The following is a 25,736-nucleotide window of genomic DNA, read 5'->3' on the forward strand; positions in this document are numbered from 1 at the left end:
TTTGTAGTTTTTATGAAGAATTTTCCAAATGTCTCAGACCCAGTCAATTGGATTCAGTCCCTATTGGGTACGCACCTAATTTTGTCTCACTCCAGTCTGTAGCCTTTTGTTTCAATAATATGAATTCACTTGCCACATGGAAAATAAGCCAGAGAGGAAAGACCTAAGAAGTGTTGTTTCTTAGGGAGTGACAATAACTTAAATGAATTGTAGTGATTGTTGCACTGCTCAGTAAAACTGTCACTGGATTATGTGAAGCATATGTGAAAGACAAACAAGACACTTAAACTGTGTTAGACACTTAAACTGTGAGCTTGGGAGACAGGATCAACACTTGATATGGGCAGTGGTCTTGGGGAAATCAGAGCTATGGTGTGGGGAAAATCTAACAAAGGTCAGATTGGGAAACACTAGCTTTTGGAATAATAGAAGATGATGCTCAAATTTGTGAATGGAGTTGACAAGACTTACAGTGTAGTGATGTGACACAGACAGGACACAGAAGAAAATGAGATCTAAATGAATATAAAAACATAACAGTTCTCACCAAGAAATTATTCATGTTTCTCTGTGTTTATCAAAACTTATATAGACTTCTTGCTGACCTCAGGCAAGACTCCCTTTCAAAATCTTCACTTTGAAAATATTCGATTATTTCTTATTCCTTTGTCTGCTTGAGATATGTATATTGTCCACCTATGAATGTTTTCCATATCTAGGACCCGGCCCTCCAACAGGTCATCATCCTGTGGATGGATAGACTCCATCTCTCAGTCTATTTGGAGAAAAGAACTCTATTCTGCTAAAGACAAGTATCAATCACAATTCACCTAATGACATTGGCCAGGTACTGGCAACACCTTCTAGCATAGCTCAAGCAGTTTGAGTAACATTCATCCATCTTCAACCCTGATCTTTAACCAGATGAGTTCTGTGCCCAACTCAGATTGCAATAGTCTTGAAAAGAGTCTTCCAAATTCCTTGTGGTCAGTGTATGGATGCTTTTCTGTATATCTGAGGCTACTGTAGAAGATTCTTGACAGCCTTCCTTAAAGTTAGTTTTTTTACAAACATGCAGGTCTTATAGTCCAATATTAGTAAGTCCTGTTATGAAGAATAGCTACTGTCTGTCAACCATTTCCAGCTCTTTAAAGATGTTTTTCTCCCCTAGCTGATCCTAATATGGCAACCCCTGCTTATAACTACACTCCCTTTTAACCGTTGATGAATTATCTGTTGAAATAATTTTCAAAATCTCATAGAAATTTATTGGTCAAATAATTTTTACTTACTCTCCATCTCTCTAGAAAGTAGTATCATAAGCTAAATTAGATCAATTCAATTTTCAATTTTACTTTAAGCTTGTAAATGTTTGAGCCACTAAGCTATGAATATACACTAAATATTATCTTGAACTTACATTAAAAAGACTATTTCTTTTTTTTTTTTACTTATAATTAAAAATGCCTTAGCTTTTCAGTAAGTTAGCTTCAAGGGACCACTCTAAGGATTTATATAAACTTATCCCTTCCCCACACAGATATGCAAATTTATCTTCACCATGTGTTATTTTCTCAACTTCTTTAAGTGTCTCCTCTCCTGAGAGTCAACGTGATTAGTCTGGCTGATTTCTGTGGCTTGTCACCCTGGTCTGGCTCATGTCTTTGATCTGGCTTGTGTTTCTGCATTCTCATGACCAGCTTTTCTCTTAGGATCTCCTTTATAGCCATCTCAAGGATTCCTTTTCCCCAATTTGTCACCAGGTTCCTGCTTTAGGAAAGCTGTATTTTCCTCATTTCTGTCCTCTGTCTTTGTACTGAAGTACATTTTCCCAGTACTGTATGAGGAAATGCTGTAGCAAATCAAGTACGGAGATATAAGCTTACAGAGGTACCTACCCTGCTTTTCTCTGCAAGATACTGAAACCCAACTTAGAGTAGATATGGTATACCAAAAGAAAAAAAAAGAAAGGAAGAAAAAAGCTAAAACCTAAAACACCTAGCCAATCAGAATCTTCCAACTATCTCTAAAGAATATTTTTCCTTTAGCCTTCCTATATTTTATTTCATTTGCTCCAGACGATATTTAGCTCCTCTTGCCTCAGGTGGAACCTTAATGACTTTTGTGTTGGACATTTGTAAATTGCTGAATGTTTAAATACGTCATTAAATGTTCATATCTCTAATTTCAATGTCTATTTTAACATGTAATTTGGATCTAAGTATTATGGTACCTTGCATATCTGAAGTACCTTTTATTCATCCTTATTCTTAGTAGTTTGGGTATTACAAATAAGTATTAGGTTGTAAAATCTTTCACTAGTACATACAAGGCATGTGTCCTATCTCTGTTTCTGTCTCTGTCTCTCTTTATCTCTCTGTCTTTGTCTCTGACTCTCTGTCTCTCTGTCTCTCTGTCTCTGTCTCTCTCTCTCTGTCTCTCTCTCTCTCTCTCTCTCTCTCTCTCTCTCTCTCTCTCTATGTGTGTGTGTGTCTGTGTGTGTGTGTGTGTAGAATAATTTACATTTGGTTCCTTATAAAGAATCATCTAGGAATGAGATCTAGTTATAGGCTAAGCTGATATAAAGTGCTGATTGTTGTTTTCCATAATCTTTGCTCATGGAATTCTTTAAACGTTGTTTTATTCAGTAGAAAAACAATATATGCATGGTGGAATTATAGTAACCACAATTTTTAAGTGTTTGGCTATGTACTGAAGGACATTGTTGATTCCTATAGTTTAAAAGTTCTCAAACCTTGCTACATACCTGGTAATAGTAAATGACACTACACTGTGTAAAGTGGATAAAGAAAATATGACCTTATACAAAGAAAGATTATAATGTCAAAATAAAGAGACACAGATATCTCTTACTTATGGTGTAGACAGTTCATTATAAGATGACTGTGTTTTGTAGCAATTTTGTTTGCACGTTTAAGAATTTGCTTTGAAGTCAGTGGGGAAACAAACCCCATGAAGTTCACTCAAAACTTACCCCATGTGGGGCTCAGGGCACACTCCACATACTGTGGCATTTTCTTCCTAGTCATTTGTTTCCTTGCTCCCACTCTATTTATGCTGGAAACATTACTTATTACATAGCTAATATCAAGTAGGAGATGAGATGTATAAAGAGTCATGAAGAATAAATGCTAGCCAAACAGTAATTAGCTTTCAACTAATTAAACATTAAAATTAGTGCCCCTGGATTTAGTAAGAAAGCTTTGGAAACCTTTTAATGAATTTTAATGCATTTCATTCTTCTTTCCATAAAACAATGCTAACTCTTTCCATATAACTCTGATTTCTTGCCACTGAGAAAATACAGGAAATGAAAAGGATGATTGTATTATCTCTATATATAGATGTTATTCAGAAGACAATAACAAGGACAATGAAGATACAAATTAAGTACCTTCATTTTCCTCATAGCATGTAAAAGGAAGAGAGATGCTAACAGCAAGGACAAGACTTGTCATTTTGAAAGAAACAGTCTCATGACTGGAAAAAGTTTAAAGATGAGCAAAGGCAAGATGACAGCTTTTATAAAAGGAAAATCAGGGCTTGAATTAGAGTGTTCACGTTTATAGATGATCTTCCAGCATGATCTGTGGCAGGTCTGATTCATGCAGGAAATTGGAAGGTATAATATGCTGGAATAAGGATCACATTTTTCTCTTTGAGGTGATTTATATTTAAATGAGTTCTCTATAATCCTTTAGACTGAAGTGCAAATTGGTTATCAAAGTCTTCTGCTGTAAGGGTTGTTTTACATAATAATGAATTCTACAGAAGTTTCTCAAAGGGAAATATTGACTTAGGCAACATCACAGGGTACTTCAGTTACAGTGACACTTTAGATTATGGTCGTAGACAATGAATCAAAACTTTTTACAACTCTAAATACCTTTACTGAAAAGTGTAGGCAACCATAACTTTTTCTCAGTATAAAGTATGTTCTATAGAAAATTTCAGTGAAAATTGTTCAGTTTAATCTATTATGACTCTTTCATATTAACAGGCTGGAGAGAGTTACTGACTTCTGTTATTTTTAATGAGATATTTTTAAATATTGGTTGAATTACCTTATTCTGATATGCTTTAGACTAGAAATGTTCCATAGCTCAGCCAGGAAGTAGGCTCCAGTTCCTGTCAAGAGTCAACAGGCAGGAAGGCTCCTGCTTACTTTAAGTTAAGAACCAGTTCCAGCCAGAAGCCTCAGCTACACCTCTAGTCCCCAAATGCTCTCATTACCTAAAAGTAACCAAGTAGCCCCATTTCAGGGAAGCCAGAAAGCAGCTGTGAGGGAAACCTGACACCTGGACCTAAGACCCAGGGAAATTGCAAATTGATTTATGCTAGTGAACCTTTGCATTTGGTGAAAGGAGCTTAGATTTAAAAAAACAAAAAAAACAAAAAACAAAAACAAAAAACAAACAAAAAAACCTTTTCAAAATTGTATTGCTCATTTATTTGATTTTTAAAAAGTGAAATTTCTAGAAAGTTATGTCCCATATAAATCTCAATACCACACACACACACACACACACACACACACACACACACACACACACACAGACACGTAAGGTTATTAACACAATCCTTGGAGAAATTGCAAGGATTGAGAGAAACACATACAAGACTTGAAAAATCACAAGTGTCAAAATACAGAACAGCTCTGACTTCATCCCAAACCTCATTTTTATGATCTTAAAACGATGTACAAAAAAAGTGTAAAAACTATGTTAGACTGTGGCTGAAAGCTATGCTCAGAATTCAAAAGGAGCCTGCTGACTGGTAAAGCAATAATCACTAATTTGGCCTGTGGTTGTCAGGGACATACTGCAGGCTTCCAGGTTTCAGAAATCGGGTAAGGATGTTTCACAGGGTGAAATTGGGTTTATAATAATGGCCTTTACATTTTTTTTAGTATTATACTGTGATTAAATTTAATATAATGTGAATGATATCTTCTCCTGACCACACTATCCACTACTCACCTTTATTTTATTTACAAATCACTTAATGCTACGATTGAAAGCTTCAACTGTAATTAAAATATTATTGTTTGTTTCATTAAAATACAATTCTTTCAAGAATTCTATCTTAGAAATATTGGTTCATGTGTTCCAAAATGAGTGGATTCCATCAATGTAATTCTTGGCTTACAAGCGTTGTTTGTGGCTTTGTGTTAACTTGGTGACTTAGCTGGTGTCGCTCTAGCCTACATTCTATGATTAATGGTTTTGGGTTAATTTCTTCCCACTTACCTGCTTCTGCCTTTTGCTGCTTCTCAATCTTCTCCAGGCGCCCTAGCAAGGAGTCAATTTTAGTTTTGATCTGGGTTAATTCTTTCTTGATTGTCTGTAACTCATCTGATTTCACTGGAAGGGAAAAGTGGAAAGAAAACAAGACATCAAATGGATCACTTAGAACACAATTCAAGTCACAGTGCTTCTTAAGATTGTCTTATAGGATTTCCAGTGAATCATCAGCTTCCTGTCACAGCTAGTCATCCTGAAATAGTGCATGGCTTTCTAATTAGAAACAAGGATTCTCAGTGACATGAGAATCTGATACTCAATGTTCTAACTGAAGGTCACATGAAAGGATAAAGAATCTGAGAACATTTTCAACAGAATAGTACTGGGTCTTGACTTCCTCAGGCAAGTAAGAGAATATGCCTTCTTAAAAACTTCAACGTAAACCTCTCTCGGCTTAAGGATTAGTGATGTTTGTGTACTGCTTTGAATAACCATGTTGTGAAATACATACTTTGTATGCTTTGATATTGAGACAGTGCACTTCTCCATCAACCACTACTAACGGCTAGACATGAGTAATATTTTTAAGTCAGATCTTTGAGTAATGATCAAAATAAAAGTATCACATTTGTCATTAGAGACTTCCTGAGCCCTTTCTTAAAATAAAGTGACAGACTGTACATACTTATTCTTAAGCCATGGGGTTGGTCGAAGGCAAGCACACAGGCTGTCCTCCGGATGATTTTTACCTGAATTTAACTTGTGGTTTATTTACATATATGTTTTGAGATAAGATATCAAATCTGTTCTCAAACTGTCCTTGAATGCACCTTCCTTCTGCTTCAGTCTCCTGACTGCAGGAATTACAGACATGTGACATCCTATACAACCTTACTGATATATGTAAGACAATTTGTTCCAATTCTAACTTTTTAGTATTTGATTTGGCTTCTACAGACAAGATAGGGCCTGTTATGAATGGCAATTTTTCATTTTTAAAGAAACATTTCAAAAGACAACAAACATGAGTTGAAATTTAATCCAGTAGTTGAGTGCTTGACTTGTAAGGAAATGGCTCCAGGTTGAGTCCCCAGCAATTAAAAAAAAAAAGATTAAAAATCAGATAAGAGAGACAATCTATCTTAATAGCTTGTTGCCAATTAAATTAACTATTTATTTTTAAGGGGCCTAAGGAAACTTCTGGGCATATGTTGAAAAGATGTTCCATTCTACCACAAGGGCACTTATTCAACTATGTTCATATAAGCTTTGTTTATCATAGCCAGAGACTCAAAACAAGTTAGATGTCCTTAATCCAAAGAATGGATTTAAAAATGTAATACATAAAAAAATTAAAAAAAAAATGTAATACATTTTCACAATGGGGTCTTACTAAGATGTTAAAAAAATAAAAACATGAAATTTGCAAGGATGTAAGTAGAAAAAATAATCATTGTGACCAAAGAAACTCAGACGTGGAAAGACAAACATTGTATGTGTTCACTTACAAATGAACATTAGTTGTAAAGTAATGGATAATCATGTTTAAATACATAGATCCAGGGAGGCTAAGTAACTAGGAGGGAAGGAGGGCTCAATGTTGCAAGGGCAGTCTATATGCTTACACACACGTGTGCTCATGCATGTGTGTGTGTGTGTGTGTGTGTGTGTGTGTGTGTGTGTGTATACATGCATAGATCTCTCTGGGACGGGAAAATAGACCAGATTTTGTGGGTGGACTGGGAGCAGCTGGGGCTGGGAAAAGGGTTCAGATTGAGGGTGGAAGAAAAGGGTACTGGGAGAGACAATGGGAACTGGGAGTATGTGATGGTCTGTATGTGCTTGGACCGGGGAATGGAACTATTAAAAGGTCTGGCCTTGTTGAAGTAGATGTGTTATTGTGGGTGTGGGCTTTAATACCCTTGCCCTAGTTTCCTGTAAGCAAGTCTTCCTCTAGTGGCCTTGAAATGAAGATGTAGAACTCTCAGCTCCTCCTGTACCATGGCTGCCTAGATGCTACCATGCTCCTGCCTTGATGATAATGGACTGAACCTTTGAACCTGTAAGCCAGACCCAATTAAATGTTGCACTTGGTCATGGTGTCTGTTCATAGTAACAAAATCCTAACTAAGACAGAGTGATTCTGGGACAAGATAGAAACCCTCTGCAATGAAAACTCCCAGGAATCCATTAAAGTGACCCTAGTAAAGACTCCTAGTAGTGGAGGACATGGAGCCTGAGCTAGGAAGCTTCTGTCAGCAGGCAAGGTTTGCAGTGGAGGCATTGAGATATCAACCCAGCCATGAAACCTCTGACCTACAATTTGTTTTCCCTGTAAGTGGGCTGAGGTAATGGTGACACAGAAATTGTGGGAGTACTCAACCAATAAATGGTCCAGGTTGAGATCCATGCCACAAAAGGGATCCCACCCCTGACATTGGCGGGTCAGGAAATAGAGGCTGGATAGCCCAGTGCGCTAGGATAGAACCAAACACAACTGGCAAAAATAAATAAATAAATAAATAAATAAATAAATAAAGCCATGAAAATGATTCCTACTGACATTTAGCTATACTCATAGACCAGAGAGTAGCATTGTCATTACTAGAGAGGTTTCATAAAGCACATGATAGGACCAAATGCAGAAACCCACAAACAAACACTAGGCTGAAATCTGGAACTCCTGTCGAGAAGAGGAAGAAGGATTGTAGGAGCCATCAAGATCAAAGATACCACACAAACATGGTCCACAGAATCAACTTAATCAGGGCTATAGAAGCTAACAAAAACTGACAGGGAGTCTGTGTGGCTCTACATATGTTTTATGGTTATGTAGCTTGGTGTTCTTATAGGGCTCCTGCCAACAGGAACAGGGGGTCTCTGAATTTTTTGATTGCCTTTAGGACACTTTTCCTTCTACTGGGTTACCTTATCTAGCCTGAATACAAGGTGCCTAGTCTTACTATAACTTGATATGCCATCTTTGGTTGGTGTCTCTGGAGATCTGCTCTTTTCTGAAGGGAAAGGAAAAGGAGATCTGGGGTAGAGGAAAGGATTGGGATGAGAAGATGGAGAGTAAAATGTGGTAGGAATGTAATATATGAAAGAAGAATGAATAAAAAGCAAAGAAAGAAACAAAAGGACGATATCATATTTAAATGATAATTATCTATATATGGGGAAAAGGGCCAGGGAATGTCATCTACTGGGTATGACACAGCTTGAATAATAAAGATCTCACAGTGGCTGTGTACTGCCTGCATTGAGCCTACATAAGACTGAGCCTGTCAACAACCAATGAGAGATTGGGAAGGACTCACTGGGCCATATTCCTGCTTGTTGGATTATGGACTACTGGAAGTGGCAGTCATTATCCTCAGTTCTGTAGCCATTGGTAATTTTCCAACAATAAGCTCATGTTACACAGATCTCCCTGGTTATATATAATGGCTTGTAGAATAAAGCCAAAGGCCATGACTGTGAAATGAGTCAAAGGAAGGGGCAGAGCTTAATGGGGGTGAGAGGAAGAGAAGACAGGATAGAGAATGACCAGGATACACAGAAAGGTTAGCAAACAAGTTTAATAATGAAGTTACACAAAAGTTAAGGATATATAGTATGATAACTTATATTGACAAATTCAGTATATTGTTCATATTTTAATGATCTGAAACCACACATGGTTTTGTCAGGGGTCCACAACAGAGATTCTAAAGTCCAATAGACTTAATAGTCCCTGAGTTTCATTAGGAAGGCTTTGGGTACTACCACAGCTTCAGTATAGACCTGTGCTGCCTACCTTGGCTATACACATCTTTTTTTTTTTTTGTCATTTTTACTTCAATTTTATATTCACCATAGCTTAGATATTCTGAAGAAACTCTAAATACATTAGTGCTAACTTTTAACTTTATATATTTGTCAATTCTAATATATGAAGTATTATACTATACATAATATAGTAGGTCTCAAATGATAGAAAAAAGATTTTTCCCAGTCCAAAACATAAAAATGAAATACTTCCTCCTTATTAAATTAGAATTTTAAAGTGAATTATTTTTCTCTAGTGCAAAGTACTTTGTAAGACTAAAAACTGCATGAAACAAGAGTCTCCTGCAATTCCATGGTAGAACTGCTCAACTATGAGGAGAATGCACTTTTAACAGTGACTCCCTCTGGATGTAAATTATTTCAGACATCAAAGTACCATTGTTAAATTGCAGCTAAATTTGAAAAAATCACCTAGCACTATGAAAAATTGATTCTACTTTGAAGAATGATACTCACTTCTTTTGGTGGAGTCTTATCATGAAGTTTTACTAAAATCTATCAAATGTAATAGAAAATATTTAATCTGATAAAAGGTTGCAATGATAAAAATCAAACTGCTAGAAAGTAATAGAATGTATCTAAGAAAATAAGTTAATCCTTAGCTCTAAGTGATTAATTTCAGTTAATCATGCTAGAAAACATAAATTGATAAGTCACCAACATCTAACATTATTAATCCTACATTAGAATGCACCTAGATATTGGGTTTACATGGTACAAACCTATAACTTTGGAACCAACTTATATAACTTATAAGTCAGGGAACCAAGCTTTGAGGATTAGACTTAACACCAGTGTTTTGTAAGCCCAGAAAAGGATTGTATTAATATTTCAGTCTAATTGACATCACTGACATTTATAAAGGTACACATTTCCTTCTGTCAGTTCTTCCAGGCCCCACCATGTTGTGAGCCAACTCTTAGCTGAAAGCAGCTATCATCTTTACAGCTATCTCGAACCATATACCCTGACAAGATACTTGTTTTCAACAGCTCACACCAGCTGAGCACACTCTGATAAACATCTTGTTACACTGTTTAGTGCCCCCAGCTTCAAGGTGCACCTGGTATCCATGGCTACAAGGCACGTGACATAGCGCCTTCAGTTGAGCTTGTTCACGAGGGCAAGGCATGTGGTAAAGGGCATAAATACCCAGGATTTCCTTCCTATGAAGGAGAATAAAAAAGGAGAATAAAGAAGAGACTTGAGGAGACTTGACCAGACTCTGTCTTGTATCCATCTTTTGCGTCTTCGCTCCTCTATCCCCACTCCCTCTCTTGCTAGACCCTGACCTGTGGACGGGAACAGCAGAATGGCCCATTACAAAGTAGCAGAACTGGCTGTTACAAAGGAAAGGCCGTTACACCTCCATGTAGTAATGAACTGAGTCTCTAACCATGTGTAGACAGACTGACTGGCTCCTCCTGGCCTGAAAGCATGAAGTGGTAACAAGGGTCCCAAGAGCAGGCTAGAATAACAGTGCTTTCTGCCTTTCCCACAGTTATGGAAGTCAATTCCTCATCTTAATGCTGTATGTGGAAGGTCTATCCATGCCTGTGCACTGAGCTGCAGTCCATTGTCTACTTCTCTCCATCAGAGTCAACGTCTGCATCCAGATTTTTCTGGACTTGTGCTCTCATGACCCATTCCTAAAGAGAAGTTCTCACAGGGGCACCTCTGTGCCTCTTTTGCTCTAACTTCTCTCTCTCTCTCTTTACTTTTTACCTGATTTTACATAAACTTCTTAGTACCATGCTCAGAGCATCAATAGGACCTGTAAGTGGTAAAAGGACTTATTACGATTCATGTTATTATTATATTGTACTATTGTGCAAACATGTTTCTCTAATCAAAGATTTTTCTGTCTCCCAAATGTATCTCTAAGATCTATCCAACATTTTATGGATTTAGACTTGTTTGCATATGAATTCCTCTTTTACAAATCCACTGAAGAGTGAGTTTCTCACCTGTAATCTCTTTAATGGTGTCTCACATTTACTGCTACACATTCACTGATTACTGACTTTACTTTTGCATCTCTGAATTCTACAGTAAATGATAAGTTTCTTGAGTGAATACCTCTTGATTAGGCACTTGGGATATTCAACACCCCATTCTGTGTGTTTTGATAGTCTCCCCTTAGCCTTTATTGATTAGCGAGCTCCTGCTCTGAGGCTTAGGGATTGAATCAGCCATCTTTTATTTTAAAATAATTGTAATGATTTAAAAGGAGATGTTAAACTAAGCAAATTTCCAAAGAAATATTTGTGTCTTGTCATAATAAATGGGATTCTGAAAATGTATAGGTAGAATTTGGGGCAGCTGTGGGTCACGGGGTCAATTGACAATTGTACACTTGCTTACGCTCTAGAACTAAACTTGTGTGGAAAGAGTGCCTTCAATTCTTTCTTTTCTGATATCAGATTAACAATAGAACTGAGTCTGGACACAGTAAACAATAAATACTAGAAAAATTTCAGTATACATATATGTAGATATTGTGATTTCATGCTAGTTCTAACAAGGATAATACATGTTATTTCTTAACCTTTATGTATGTGACAGGCAAAAATAATTATAAAACAAAAATCTTGTGAACTGACAAAGAAGGAGAGAGTAAGGAGCCAAGCTGTCCAAAATGTAAGTATCATATAACTGTAGCCATGTCTTTTCAAAATGTTATGATGAAAGAAAAAGACAGAAAAGCATGGCTTTGGCAACTAACCCTTTTAATATTTTCCTAATTCCTTTAACTAATAATCCTCATATTTGAAGATACATTGGATAGAATATAGCATCCTTTTTAATAAAGTATGAAACAGTGAGAGTATGGAATGTTTTTCTGAAAATACTTAATATTTTCAGTCAACTTACTGTTAGAAAATTGTGGTAAAATTATTTCATTAACTTATTGACAATTAGATGTAACTACTGAAGATTATGAAATTTTCATCAAAAATTTACAAATCTGTGAAAATTATTTCTGTTCTACTTATTTCCAGAGCATCTACCCTGCTCCAGCTTCTGCTGTTCTTTATAATAATTTAAAGCTGTATTCACAAACCCTGGCCATTTCGTAAATGTGTCATGAAGTCTCAGACTCATCAGTTAGACCAGGAATACATCATACACTTCTGAAATAGTCAGTTCTAAGTTGCCAACATTAAATGTATCCTCATCTCCAATCCCATTCTTCAGCAAGTCATCCTCCTCTCAACCTAACTTCTCTCATATATTGTTACTTCCATTTTTTGATGGTTTAAATGACTATTTGTCAAGGTCACAATTGTTTTACCTTAAGTGTTTGATACACAGCAGAAAAATATTAAGGGAAATAGATCATTGTAAGTTTCTTGCCCAGAAGCTGTACCCAGCACTGGCCAGTAATGAGAAATTCCCTATAATTATGGAACTCTAATCCTGCATGGAAGATGGCAATATACAGAGACTAGACAGACATTAGAAAAAGCCTGACTTTCCCATTAGATTTTTCATTTCATATGAAGTTGTGGGGAAAATTTTAGTAATAACAGGGTATTTCAACAGAAATCTCAGTGAAAGAAGGAAGCAATCAGAGGGAGATAAAGGCTGATGGTTGAGACTGATATAGTGAACAGTACACACACAGGTTGGAGAAAGTCTGTAGGCAGATACTTTTGAAATGAAATGAATGTGGCTGGAGGAAAATGAATAGGTAGATGGAGAGAATAGGGAGTCAGTGAGTGAAGCAGAAGCAAAGATGAACACTGGTTTTGGGTGCCATAGAGAAACTGCTAGACATCTCAGAGCACCATACTGCAGAGTCTATGGGATGATGGGCAGAATCAGTGGATCATTGTGGCTCTGAGAAGAGTCCAAGGGAGAGTTGATGGCTGATTGGATTAGACCAAGACATTGTGTGGGTTGGGTATCCAAATACAGGTCAAAATTGAACAGCTGAGTATGTGGCTATGAAATTGAACAAAGAGGTCAGAGGTGGAAAACAAGCTAGGCAACTGACAATGAGAGGCAGCATTCTCAGTTAATACACACAACGAGTCTTTCCTAATGCTATATGTTACAAGGTGTTTTGGGAGAATCAGTAATTGCTTCTTCAAAGAAAAACTCTGCATAAATTATTCAATAAATATTATAACACAACTATTTTGTAATAAAGCACATCTGTACAGATTATTTATTATTATGAGTATAACTTATTTTTCTATGTATAATTATAGGCCCTGAATCAGAAGTCTGATAAGTGAAAACAGTATTAGCTCATATGATACATTAGCTTTTGTGGAAGGAAGAATGATATTTGAGAAAGTAGGAGTCAGTTTCTATCATACAGATAAACTGAAGTAGTTTTCCTAAAGTATTACTGTAGAATTTTGTTAAAAAGTAAAACTATATAAATTATTACAAATGTTTTCTCTAGAGTGCATTTATTTTGTGATAATATCATTGCATTTTGACATAGTCAAAAAGTAATGATTGGTTTTTTTTTTGTATTATGAGATATGATCTATATAGGAAATTAAGCATGCAGGCTGACACTATCTCCCTATATGTACAATTTTGATTTATGTGGTAAAAATAGTTCAATTTATTTTAATCATCTCTGGATCCAGTCTATTTAGAGACAAATAAAGGTAGTGAGACAAATTGAGGTAGTGAGAGTTAGATGAGGCCACGCAAGTGGTGTCATGTAATTAGTGGTTTTAAGACAACAAGAAAAAAGTACCCAATTAGTAAGCTATACTAATTTCTTTTGCCATGCCACAACCCAAATGAAAGCATACAATGCTTGGCAGACACTAGATACTTTCAGATGACCCTGATTCCTATATCATGCAGTGAGTAAACTTTTCCATTAGATGAATTGTCTGAACCATGGAATTCTGTTCAAAATAGAAAGTGAGATTGAAACACTGATTTCTGTTGCCCTGCCTCATCAGCACCATATGTGATGTTCAACCATTTAGAAAACTTATAAATGTTTGTAAGCAGGTAAACCTTACTAATAATTAATATGAAGTTATAACAGTTTTTATTTCCTAAGCCTTTTATAGAATATTTGAATATTCAAATAAATTTGTATATAAGTTAATTTATCAGACTTTTATGTGTTCTGGTTCATCAATAAGAAGTCAAAAAATGCTGAAGCCATGATTTCTTGAAATTAAATAACCTATCTGTATATGTGGAAATCAGGTTGAAGTCCCAGACTTTATTGTTGTGTTGAGTAACTTTGAATAATGTGAAAAATTATTCATTAACTAATCATTATTAATCATTATTTTAATTCTGTCTTTCACTATTAGTTAAGTAGTCACAATATGCAATTTAGCTACTTGAAAAGAGTGATAAGTATTAATTTCTGTGAAGCAAATTTGTGGGAATCTTACCGCTGACTTTATGTCATTTGCTTCTGCAACTGTATGCCTTTTTCCTTTCACTCATTTGTTTTAAAGTGATTTAATATACAGAGGCTAATTAACCAGTCTTGTAAAGATTCCAAAAGCCAAACTTCAAAGAACTTTGATAAAATAATTTGGAATAGTTGTTATCCTTTCCAAAGAATGTCTTAAGTAGGAAAATTACATATATTAGCATGCTTATTCATAAACTTTATGCCTTTACATATACATACTCATTCTTTCTATGTTTCTATAATGAGAAAAATAAGATGGAAAATTACCTTATTTCGTTCAATAACTATCCATTAGTTATCTATTCTGTGTATCCATTCACATAGAGTTTCTCCATGATATACTTAAAAGCAATTATATTTACTCCATATGATAATGGATAAAACATGATTATTAAAATAATTGGTGACACATGTATTGTTAAGATTAGTTTGTGGATTATAACTAAATGAGATAAGTAATATCTTTTAAGATTACATAGCACAGAAGTCATGAAGCCAAGTTTAAAAAGATGACAAAGACTTTCTCTGTATGAGTTTCTCTTTATCCATAGTGAGCTGCCTTCCTGTCCTCATGGAATTTACAGTTGGTGGAAAAAGTATGTAAACAACTTATCATAAGATATAAGAACATAAATACATAAGATGATGAGAAATAAGTAAAAAGTTCCTATTAATTGACATTGAAAATTCCTCCCAATATAGTGTGCCCATCAAGTAATAACTGTATTTATTAACAAACCATGTTTACTTATTTCTTATTATATGAGTTCCTCATAGTCCTATCTATTTCATGTGTGGAAAACAGTCCTATCCTGTAATATGTGCTAATTAAACTCATGTCAAATATTGGTTACAAATAAACATAAATTATTTTTATTGTATTTGATTATTGATTTCCAAAATAAACATAAAATACTAGACTCCTGAGCTAAGACTAAAGTCTCTTGTACATTTTAGCAGAAAATATGAATCTCATTAAAATAGCAAATGTTGTTGGGGACATGAAAGTACACAAAAGTTTAATTTCTTTTAAAGTTTTAAGAAAAGGACAGGGTTTTCCTTTATTTCTCTGATTGAATAGATTTAGTCAGTAATTAACATTTGAGCTTCAGCATTGCCAAAGCTATGGTTCATATCCAAATATAAAGCAAATGACTAACAAATTCAAAATACAAAGAGCAGAAATATTGACAGGATGTTCTACAAATAATTAAGTATAATGTGTGAAAGATTTAATTAACTACATTTCTATAAAATAGAGGAATTATATTTATACATGAATAATGAAGATGAAGAATGGGGCTTAAGTCCCATAAATTAAAGATGGACAACTGATATGGGTTTAGAGGACAGTGATGACCTCAAGCCCTAAAACATCTAAATTTGGTGCTAGAGTACTGTTACCCAGGCTGGACCTGGGATACTGGGAAACTGTCACAAATGATTATTAGTAGATTTATAATATAACACAATGTGCCAGTAAAACATTCCTGAAGATGAAGAAACACTTTCAATTAGGACTATATGAACATGAGTTTAGAAATCCTGAGAAACGATTGCAATTCAGCTCAGAAAGTGTGGAGAAGATGAGAAGTTGAAGGACAGGCCAAAAGCTCTGGGAGAAACAGATATTTTGATTTCTTATTTGGCCATTGATATTAATTTTGATTTTGGCATGAATTGGCAACATTGTAGGGTTCTGCTGATGTGGCAATAGGAGTAATGAAGAACAAGAATTCACAGAAATTATTGAGATGTCTAGTAGAGTAGATAACATTCTGCTTAAGAGTTGGCCTGATTATAAAGCCAATGGAGGAGAGGCAGACATGCTCTGGGGTTACTGGCAGGACCTATAATCATATGGTTTTACAATTCTACCATGAAAAGACTAGATCCATCTTAAATGCTAATGAAGTACAGTGATATCCTATAGTCTGTTTTTAAAATAACAATTTTATTTACCCATCCATTTACCCAGCCTTGCTAGCAGGAAATATTTGTTTTATTATTAAGGTATGAAGTTAGTCCTACAGTGAAGATCTTATTTTGAATATGAGACATGGAAAGAAAAGTGTTCTTACTACAAAAGACAGCTAAATATGTCAAAGCTACTACTGGATTCCACACAGAGCAATTTCATATCACATGCTTTTCATGATATAATATGCAGTATTAGTAATAATAGAATTAGCAAATAACATCAAGGAACATAATGTTCCCAAATATTTTGCATACACAGGTAAATTTTCCTTTTGAGAACTACTAAATTAATAAGTATTATTTTCATTTTATAGATAGAAACTATGAAAATGCATGCAGGGATTGAAGGAATTATCGAAGGTTACAGATTCAGTACACTCTGGGACACACATTCTGCTCACAGTCTTCTCTGACACTGGACACTTGACAGCCAAGCCTCTTATTTCCTTCGATATTGTCTCTATGTAGGAATGATGTCTGAATTTATTTTTGTAAAACCAGCAACCTTTATAAAGTTAATTTAACATTATTCTACTCAGCTTTCTATAAGTACTCTGGCCCCCATTGTTTTTATAATCTTAAAAGCTGAATATGTTCATACTTAACCCTAGATAGTGGGAAGATGAACATGTTTAATATTCAGTGATATCTTTGGGTGATGTTTCTTTCCATCATAATTACATGCTTTTTGCAAGAAGAAGCAAACACAGAAAGTCTTACTATTAAGAAAAGCAGTCAATAACAATATTTTTCATGTAACTGGGATACCTCTAACTTCTTGTCTATCTTTTGTGGCTTTTATAATAACCTGTCACTTATTTTTATCATTTGATGTTCCCTAAAGGCTATCAAGTTTACTTTTTTTATCCTGGTAGACTTTATAATTTAAATTAATTGAATAAATTGACTAGTTGATTCTTTTTCTCAAGAAGAAATATCTTATGCCATCAAATTTATATGGTGATAATCTTTAATCATAAATCTTTATGCTATGTCTTTGATGGCTGGCTATGCAGATTGGTCACAGTTTTAGTTTTAGCAATTTAAAAAGAAACTAAAATATACATAAACATCTAATTTCATTAAGCCCTTTAATTTTTTTTAGCCAATATACAGAAAAATTATATACATTGACAATACAGAATGAGATGATTTAACACATGTATTCATTTTGTAAAATCTTTGAAGATAAACACACAAACACACACACACACACACACACACACACACACACATATATATATACTTCACACATAGCAATTCACATATTGCCAAGTTAAAATATATATTTCATATATATACACACATATACATACATGTACACACATGTACACACATATACATACATATATATTTCATATATATACACACATACATTGTATGTGTGTATAATAACTATCTGTATTCACTCTATTGTGCAAGGGTACATTATCAAGACATATTTACTATTGAGCTTAAATGATATTTGAGTCTGCAAAGGTGCAATAATGACACTCACATCTTTGGTTAACCATCTAATTGGATATAAGCCCCATTCAGTGGGAAGCAATTAACACCTAGTACTGAAAACCCAGCTAACTACCTAATTGCTGGAGAATATATGGAACCTAGGAGAGAACCAACCTTCTGCCACTTTCCAAATCTATTATTATCTTTAAACATATTCTAAATACTTATCCTGATACTAACATGCAAGTGCAGTTCTAACCCCTCATCAAAGAACCTTCTTTGTGCAGAAGATGTAGGTAGTTACAGAAATCTATAATTGTTCAAAATGTAGAAAGCAACTGGCTATGGGGTTTACATCCCCCAATTAATATACAACCCCTACACATAAAGCTCAGAAAACATTGTGAAAAAGAAAGCCTTTGAAAAAAGAAAAGAAAAAGAAAGTCCAATGACTGTAAGAGTCATTGGACTGGGACATCTGCTGTAATACTGTGTCTTGTGTATGTCATGTCAGGAAAGTTACACCCACAAAATCTCAATAAAATGGTTGTCTAAATAAACTGTAAACAATAAGAATGTCAGTAGATATACCAATATGGATGGAGAAGTCTCTCACAAAGCATCACCCATAGATGAAAAGCTGCTAGTAGTTAATAACTACAAACAGAATGATAACCAGACTTCGCCAAGGATGAGCCCTCTAATTGTACAATATTAAATGGTCAGTGCTAAATACATATACATAGTAGCAACAGTGAATGGGATCAGCAGGTTGTATTTATATGTGTGTTGATATACATATAATTCATGGTCTCTTTATTAGTTGCTGTTATATACACAAATATTTCTAAATTCATAAATACAACTTGATAGATCTGTATACTGTCATTTGTATGTATGTTTCCAAGGCTGAATATATAGTAGTGGGTCACCAATTGATGTACTCTTCTCTGAGGAAGACTATTTTTCCCTTCTCAGAATTCCTTAGCTTCTTGTCCTGCTTTGTATGGGGTTGGGACCTGTGTGCTTTCACACATTCACATTAGTATGTCTATTGGTGTCCATACTGAGCTCAGGATTGCGTAGTCATGTTTGGTGAGACTTTGTGGGTCTCACTCTCTTACAGCAAACTACCTGATACTCCAGATCCTATGTTCTTTCACTCCACTCTTCCACAGTGATCCCTATAATTATACTGTATATACACTTTGATTTTGTACTAAAATTCACAACTCTGTATAATGATCTTGGTTCTAGCAAAGAGAAGTTACCTTGATGAAAGCTAAGGGCTACATTACATTTCAGGTTTCTGATGGTTTAGTAAAGTAGTCTTTGTAGGTTCTCCTCCAAGACTGATTGACGACTTTACTAGCCCCAGGGAGTAAGCTAGTACCTGTTAGTCATGATTTACCTCTTTCTGAGTAGGTCTTAAGTGAAATTAGAGAGCACAAAGGAATGCATGCTGCTACACCCGTAGGGATATCTTTGTGTTTCATAGATGTCATAGCTTGGTAGGATTGTTGTTTACTTCCCTCTTTTGGAAGCTTACATGATGCCATCTGGTAACATGAAACCTAGTCCTCAGGGCAGAGGACTGTAGGCTCACTGAATGGAATACATGGTGTCTTTAGCAATAGGTACTTACCTTCTGCACATCTGGAGGGCACCCAAGATCAATAACAATAACTTGTAATGTTTTCTGTATCTCTTGGACAACCCTAACCTACAGTTCAAAAGAGGACTTCTCACATAGCATAAATAAATAAATAAATAAATAAATAAATAAAATAATAATCACAGTAAAAAGAAAGAAACTTTAAATTTTAAAAAAAGAAAACTGTTTAAAATGGTTGTCATTCTACAGGGATGATATACAGAGAATCAGAAAATTGAAAGGGAAGCAGAATCAGGTATGGAAGGAGACAGGGACAATATACAGAGAGTCAGGAAATTCAACAGATATGTATAGCAATGGGGGATGGAGAACTGAGGGGTTAACTACCTGAAAGTCGCAGATGTGAGGAAAATAAGAGAATCCCAGGACCCAATGTGAATGAGATTAGCTAAAATGCCCAACAAAGTGGAGGGAGAACCTGTAGAGACCATATCCAGAGGTTAGGCAAGGCCTCCTGTTGGGGAATGGGGCCACCCACTCATCTCCAAATTTTTAACACAGAATTGCTCCTGTGAAGAGGAAATAAGGGGACAAAGTGTGGAGCAGAGACTGAAGGAAAGGGTATCCAGAGACTGTCTCACCTGGGATTCTATCCCATATGTAGACACCAAACCCGGACACTATTGCTGATGCCAAGAAGTGCTTACTGACAGGAGCCTGATATAGCTGTCTCCTGAGAGGCTCTGCTATAGCATGACAACTACAAATGCAGATGCTGGCAGCCAACCATTGGACTGAGGGCATTGAACTGAGGAGGATTTAGGGAAAGAACTGAAGGAGCTTAAGGGGTTTGTATGGTTCCAGCTGCATATGTAGCAGAGGATGGCCTTATTTGGCATCAGTGGGAAGAGAGGTCCCTGGTCTTGTGAAGGCTCAATGTCCCAGTATAGAGGAATGACAGGACAGTGAGGTGGGAGTGGAAGAATGCATGGGAGGGAGAGTAGCCTCATAGAAGCAGGGTGAGGGGGGATAGGATAGGGGCTTTGTGGAGGGGAAACCAGGAAATGGGAAAGCATTTGAAATGGAAATAAATAAAACATCAAATAAAAACATTATTATTGTGTACAATTGTGGAGTACAATGCACTGTTTTGTATATGTAAATGTGATATAATTAATTAAAGCCAAATAACATAAAAAATGATTGTCAGTCTTCAGTGTTCACTTTTGCAAAATTATCACAATAATATATTTTTACTTTATATGATTTTCTCTTCAGCAGAACTTAGGAATATAAAAAATTTTGAAATAAGAAATAATGCTGAGTTATAGTACTAATTTCTTCCTCTTGACATATCATTAAATAATACAAAATACCTATTAAAGGTATAAAAGATATACAGTTCAGTTAATTATTACTCAGATTATATTAATATTAACATCATAAGCGTTTCACTCAGAATTTTAATTAGCGATTTAAGTTTGTAAAACTTGACTATTCTGAGAAAACAGGCTTAATTATACAAGAAAATGGGTAGAGCTGGAAACAACCACACTGAATAATGCAAACAAGACCAAAAAAAGAAGCATTGTATGTTTTCTTTCATTTGCTGATATAAATTTTGAATCACCAGATCTTATGTTTCATTTTGAATACCCACATAGGTAAGTTTATTAGACATCAGAGACCAAAGAATGAATGAATGAATGAATGAATGAATGAATGAATAAGCTTAATACCAGGAATGGGTTACTTATTCTCTTTGTATTATTGGCTAGTGAGGGTCCACAGTGGCTGAAACCTTACAGGATATTGTCAATGTTCTTGGTTTCCCTCCAAAACTTGATGGTGAGAGAGAGCCATTACCTTGAGACATAGGACACGTAGACATCAAGATGGTACTAATCTGGAGGCTTCATTGCTACTGGCTGTTTTTAATAGTGGAAGATATTATGTACTCCATTGCAGAGGAAAAGCTTATCTGTTTATGAACCTCGTGAGGTATAATATTGACCAGAAAGACATGTTCATTGGTGGAATATACACAACATCATGGGAGTAAGTACCATTTTCTGATTGAGTTTAAATCCCATTTCACAATATGAAATTCAAACCTTGTACCATTATTAGTTGAAGAACCTATGTAAAGATAGGTCACAGACTCTAAGGGAGAAACTAACACTTTGATTTTGTAAGTAGACAAAATATTAATCTATCAGCTATTATTTATCATTATAACTATAGCTTATTGTCTTTCTCAATCCTCTTCAGTGAAAATACAATTTTTAGGAGCTGTTGATTAATCAGAGACATAAAACTGGGAAAGGTGAAGACAAAAAGATTTCAAAATTCTTAGCTCTACATGGTATGTATATACCTTTCAAGGTCCAGGTATCATGCAGAAAGAGTTTAAGAGCCAGAAGAGATTGAAATGGTGTCTCAACTACACATATGAACTTACATGTGTGTATGCATGTAGAAGATATGTGCAAATCCAAACTAGACCAATCCTAGAATAGATATGCAGAATGAAATCTCATCTCCTAGACAAAAAGCTATTGGCAATTGATAGCTCCTGGGAGACGGAGGGGGGGCAGAAGGAGGAGGAGGAGGAGGAGGAGGAGGAGGAGGAGGAAGAGGAGGGGGGGGGGAGAGGGAGGGGAGAGAGGGAGAGAGGGAGAGAGGGAGAGAGGGAGAGAAGGGGAAAGAGAGAGGGTAAAGAGAGGGAGAGGAGGGACAGGAGGAAGAAGAGGGAGAGGGGGAGAGAGGAGAAGAGGGGAAGAGAGGGGGAGAGCAGGAGAACAGAACTAACTGAATGATTTTAATATCAAGAGACTGGCATAAAACAACTATTAAGAGCTCTTGCTTTTCTCAGTATCCTACTAGTAAGACAGGAAAACTCAGCAGTTGAGTTTTATAAGATGGCACCAGTCACACATGGACAATTTGTAAGCCAATCATATTCCTAAATTGGTACTTATAAAATCAGGAGGTGCTATCTTCCAAGGGGATATTTGAAAATAAAATGTTTATATACACACACTGTGAAACCATAGGCTATAAGATGAAGGCTGATAAATGTTCTGCAGAGTTGTGGGTAAGACTCAGTGGTGAACTGCATATTCCAATGCCAGTGGTATTTCTGCTGGTACACCACTTTGCTAGTGAACTCTGGGAAAAATGTATGCAATTCTCTGAATACTTCTCTTTTTTAAAGGATTAATATAAAACATGATGCAAACGCAGAATGCAATTTGAGCCTCATGTTTCCACAAGAGCCAAATTCAATAATTTTCTTGACTCTTAATGACAATCTGATGACATATTAGAATGCTTAGATATTTAACAGACATCAATTCTCTCTTATTCTGATTGAAAACAAAATTTACATTGCCCATTTGCAGAATAGATTTGAAGTAAATTCACAGAGATTAGCAAACCTATGTTTGCTATTGAGGTTCCATTAGCTAAGGCAACATGTCAGTGAACTCAGCAAACCAAACTCAAGTTTCTAGAAAGTATTTGTTGCTTCTTCCTGAACAGTTTCATAGGCCACTTTCACATAAAAATAGAGTAATTTGACAGTTGAGTTTTAATATTTCTTATGATGTGGCAATACATATCAGCTATGTCTTGGTGTGACAATAAAAGCCCTGGCTTCCATGTATGACTTCTGTTTATGAGTTTCCTGCCCTGTATTTGCTATCGTGTAGCTGTTCTCTCTGAGTTGACATATTTTCTCTTGGAGAGCGACCCTCTAAGACTCAGGAACCAACCCCCACAATGTATCTGGAATATTCTATAGATTCTATAGTTCAAAGATGTATAACTGCTCCCTCCATATTCAGGCTTATGCAATCTATATCTATCCTACCTGTCTATCATTTGTCTCTATCTATCTGTATCTGTCAATCATCTACCATCTGTCTACATATGTATGTACATGTGTATACATATATGTATGTGTATGTACATATACATGCATATATGGAGAGACAGACAGGTAGAGAATGAGAGTGACTCTTCTAACTGAGTGCAAATCATGGTGGAACTCCAGGTGTGAGGATTTCCAAAATCATCACCTGTGCAGGTGTGGGCTTTCTAGTGATGTGGCTGCTTATGAGTCATCAATACTCCTGAAAAAACCCTGTATCCATATTCCTGCAGCCCCAATGAACTCATTGATTTACTAAGATAGACTTGGACAGAACTGCTTCTTTGGTCTGTTATTGGTACTATTTCTAGAGTGAACAAATTCTGCTTGTTTGTTTGTTTCTACATTTTCATAGCAAAATCCACACTATTGTTCATCTTTAAAATTGGGGTATTTGTTTCCCATGCCTTCAAATTTTTGTGATATGGAATCAGCAAAACCTCTACTAAACTGCCCTGGAGCTTGCTTTGTGTTCTTGTCTTCAGCCACAGCCTCCCTCTTGCTTCCGGCTTCAATGGATTCTTTGTTGTTCCACTGTGACAGTTCATATTTTTGACTACCATTCCTTGCTCTGCCTGATATGATAAAAATACATGCCTTTGTCCCTCAGTTCCTTCAGGTTTCTGCTAAAATATCCCTGGGAATAAGACAATTGCCGGTTACTATTTAAACCACAGCTCTCCCAGTTTTCTCTAAGACATTCTTTCTCATATACTAATAGTATAACAGCTTTGCTCCTACCTTTTCTCTATTAAAATACAATTTCAAGGAAGACAGAAAATTTGTTACTATTTTCTTTACTTTTTCTTTATATTCTAATGAAAATGTAGAGATTTTTCTTAGTCAATCCATATGACGTTTTCGAATACACAGTTAGAAAGCTGGATATTTCTTTGTATCACTGACTCGTGTGAAAGCATCATTGCTACTGGCTAGTTTACATAGTGCTGGAAGGTGTCACACACTCTACTGCAGGAGAAAAGATCATCAACCTATGAGTTTTAACTATTTTTGAAATACATATTCAAATACATCTTATAATGACATAGGTAATTGGTAAGTTACTCTTTAAAACGTCTATTATATCATTTGTCAATTTTTAATAGTGAATATCTTAATTTTGAAGTATCCAAAGTACTTATTATTCCCATGTTTATCTGAAAGAAAGGCTATGCATTCTTTTCAAGTGACAGTGTTTCCTTATTAAAAGCAACACATTCCATATCCAGGCTTTACTCTATTACACACTGACAAGGCTGTGGACAGTGCAGTTTACGATTATAAAATTCTATTACAATCAGTCCTGGTTTACCTCCTTGACTCTCTATCTACTGTATGTAATGTGGAGGAAATCAAGAATAGATAATCCATCATGTCGTTCCACTAATTGTAACTAAGTAACTCTTCACCATAGTTCTTTTTTAATGATGGCTATTCCTACTTTATGTACAGGGAACTAGAATGGAGTGTTACTTACACTTAGAGCTTGATGAAGATGACCCACCAACAGTAGATCTGGATCCCCCCTTCATGGAAAAGACGCCTTTTCCCCTGCGTGTGGTGGTGACAGTCACTCTGGGACGTTTCAGTGGGATGACAGCCCGAGGTGGTGGAGGTACACGGCCGTGGTAATCAAACAGCCTTTACAAACAAAAATTGTTGAGAGTTGGTAAGATGCCCAAGTGTTCTAGGAAACATTTGGAGTATTCAAACACTGCCCTGGTGAGATTTTATGGTGGCTATATTTTTGCCCTTGTTTACTGTTTAGACAAGGTGCTTATCAGTTAATTTATTTTTCAGAAAGCAACAGGATGCTCTTTCAGGATGCTAGAATTTGACCTGACTCTGAATTTTTGTAAGATAAGAAAGGAGTTTTGCTCTAATAGCAAAATAAAATTGCCAAAATCAGATTGATCTTTGTCCTACAACTTATCCTAATATTGAATATACACCTTCTTCTTATAGATTAAAAATTATCATGTTGCCCGAGAGTAGAATGATTACACAGAGTCATGAACAAAACAGAAAATAGAATTGTCAGTTTATGGGGAAAAGAAGAGATAACTCCAAATCAAGAAGGACATGTAGGAACCTTATATGACTGGTGTCTATCCTCTCAGGGTGTTTGGGGGAAATCAAGGCCCGCTCTGCCTGAGGCTGGGTTTAAATGAAACTGAGCTAGAAATGGTTGATTTTTTACCTAAAGGTAGAAATGGGTTGACTGAAGCATTAGAGGGGACTGGTAATCAG

The 25,736-nt window shown here is 35.7% G+C and overlaps 1 protein-coding gene across 8 annotated transcripts in view; it reads right to left on the minus strand.

Annotated features, from left to right (window-relative positions):
• The window catches only part of Ralyl (RALY RNA binding protein like), a 682,097-nt gene that overhangs the window by 42,209 nt on the left and 614,152 nt on the right, over nucleotides 1–25,736 (minus strand). For all 8 annotated transcript variants that reach the window (XM_028765821.1, XM_028765793.1, XM_028765807.1 and 5 more), the window contains 2 exons: nucleotides 24,964–25,127; nucleotides 5,271–5,384 (listed from right to left, as the gene is read on the minus strand). In XM_028765821.1, the coding sequence (XP_028621654.1) occupies nucleotides 5,271–5,384; nucleotides 24,964–25,127 (278 nt within the window). The remainder of the gene's footprint in view (nucleotides 1–5,270; nucleotides 5,385–24,963; nucleotides 25,128–25,736) is intronic.

This window comes from Grammomys surdaster, unplaced genomic scaffold (assembly GCF_004785775.1).
Source record: "Grammomys surdaster isolate TR1022 unplaced genomic scaffold, NIH_TR_1.0 63, whole genome shotgun sequence".
NCBI lineage: Eukaryota > Metazoa > Chordata > Mammalia > Rodentia > Muridae > Grammomys > Grammomys surdaster.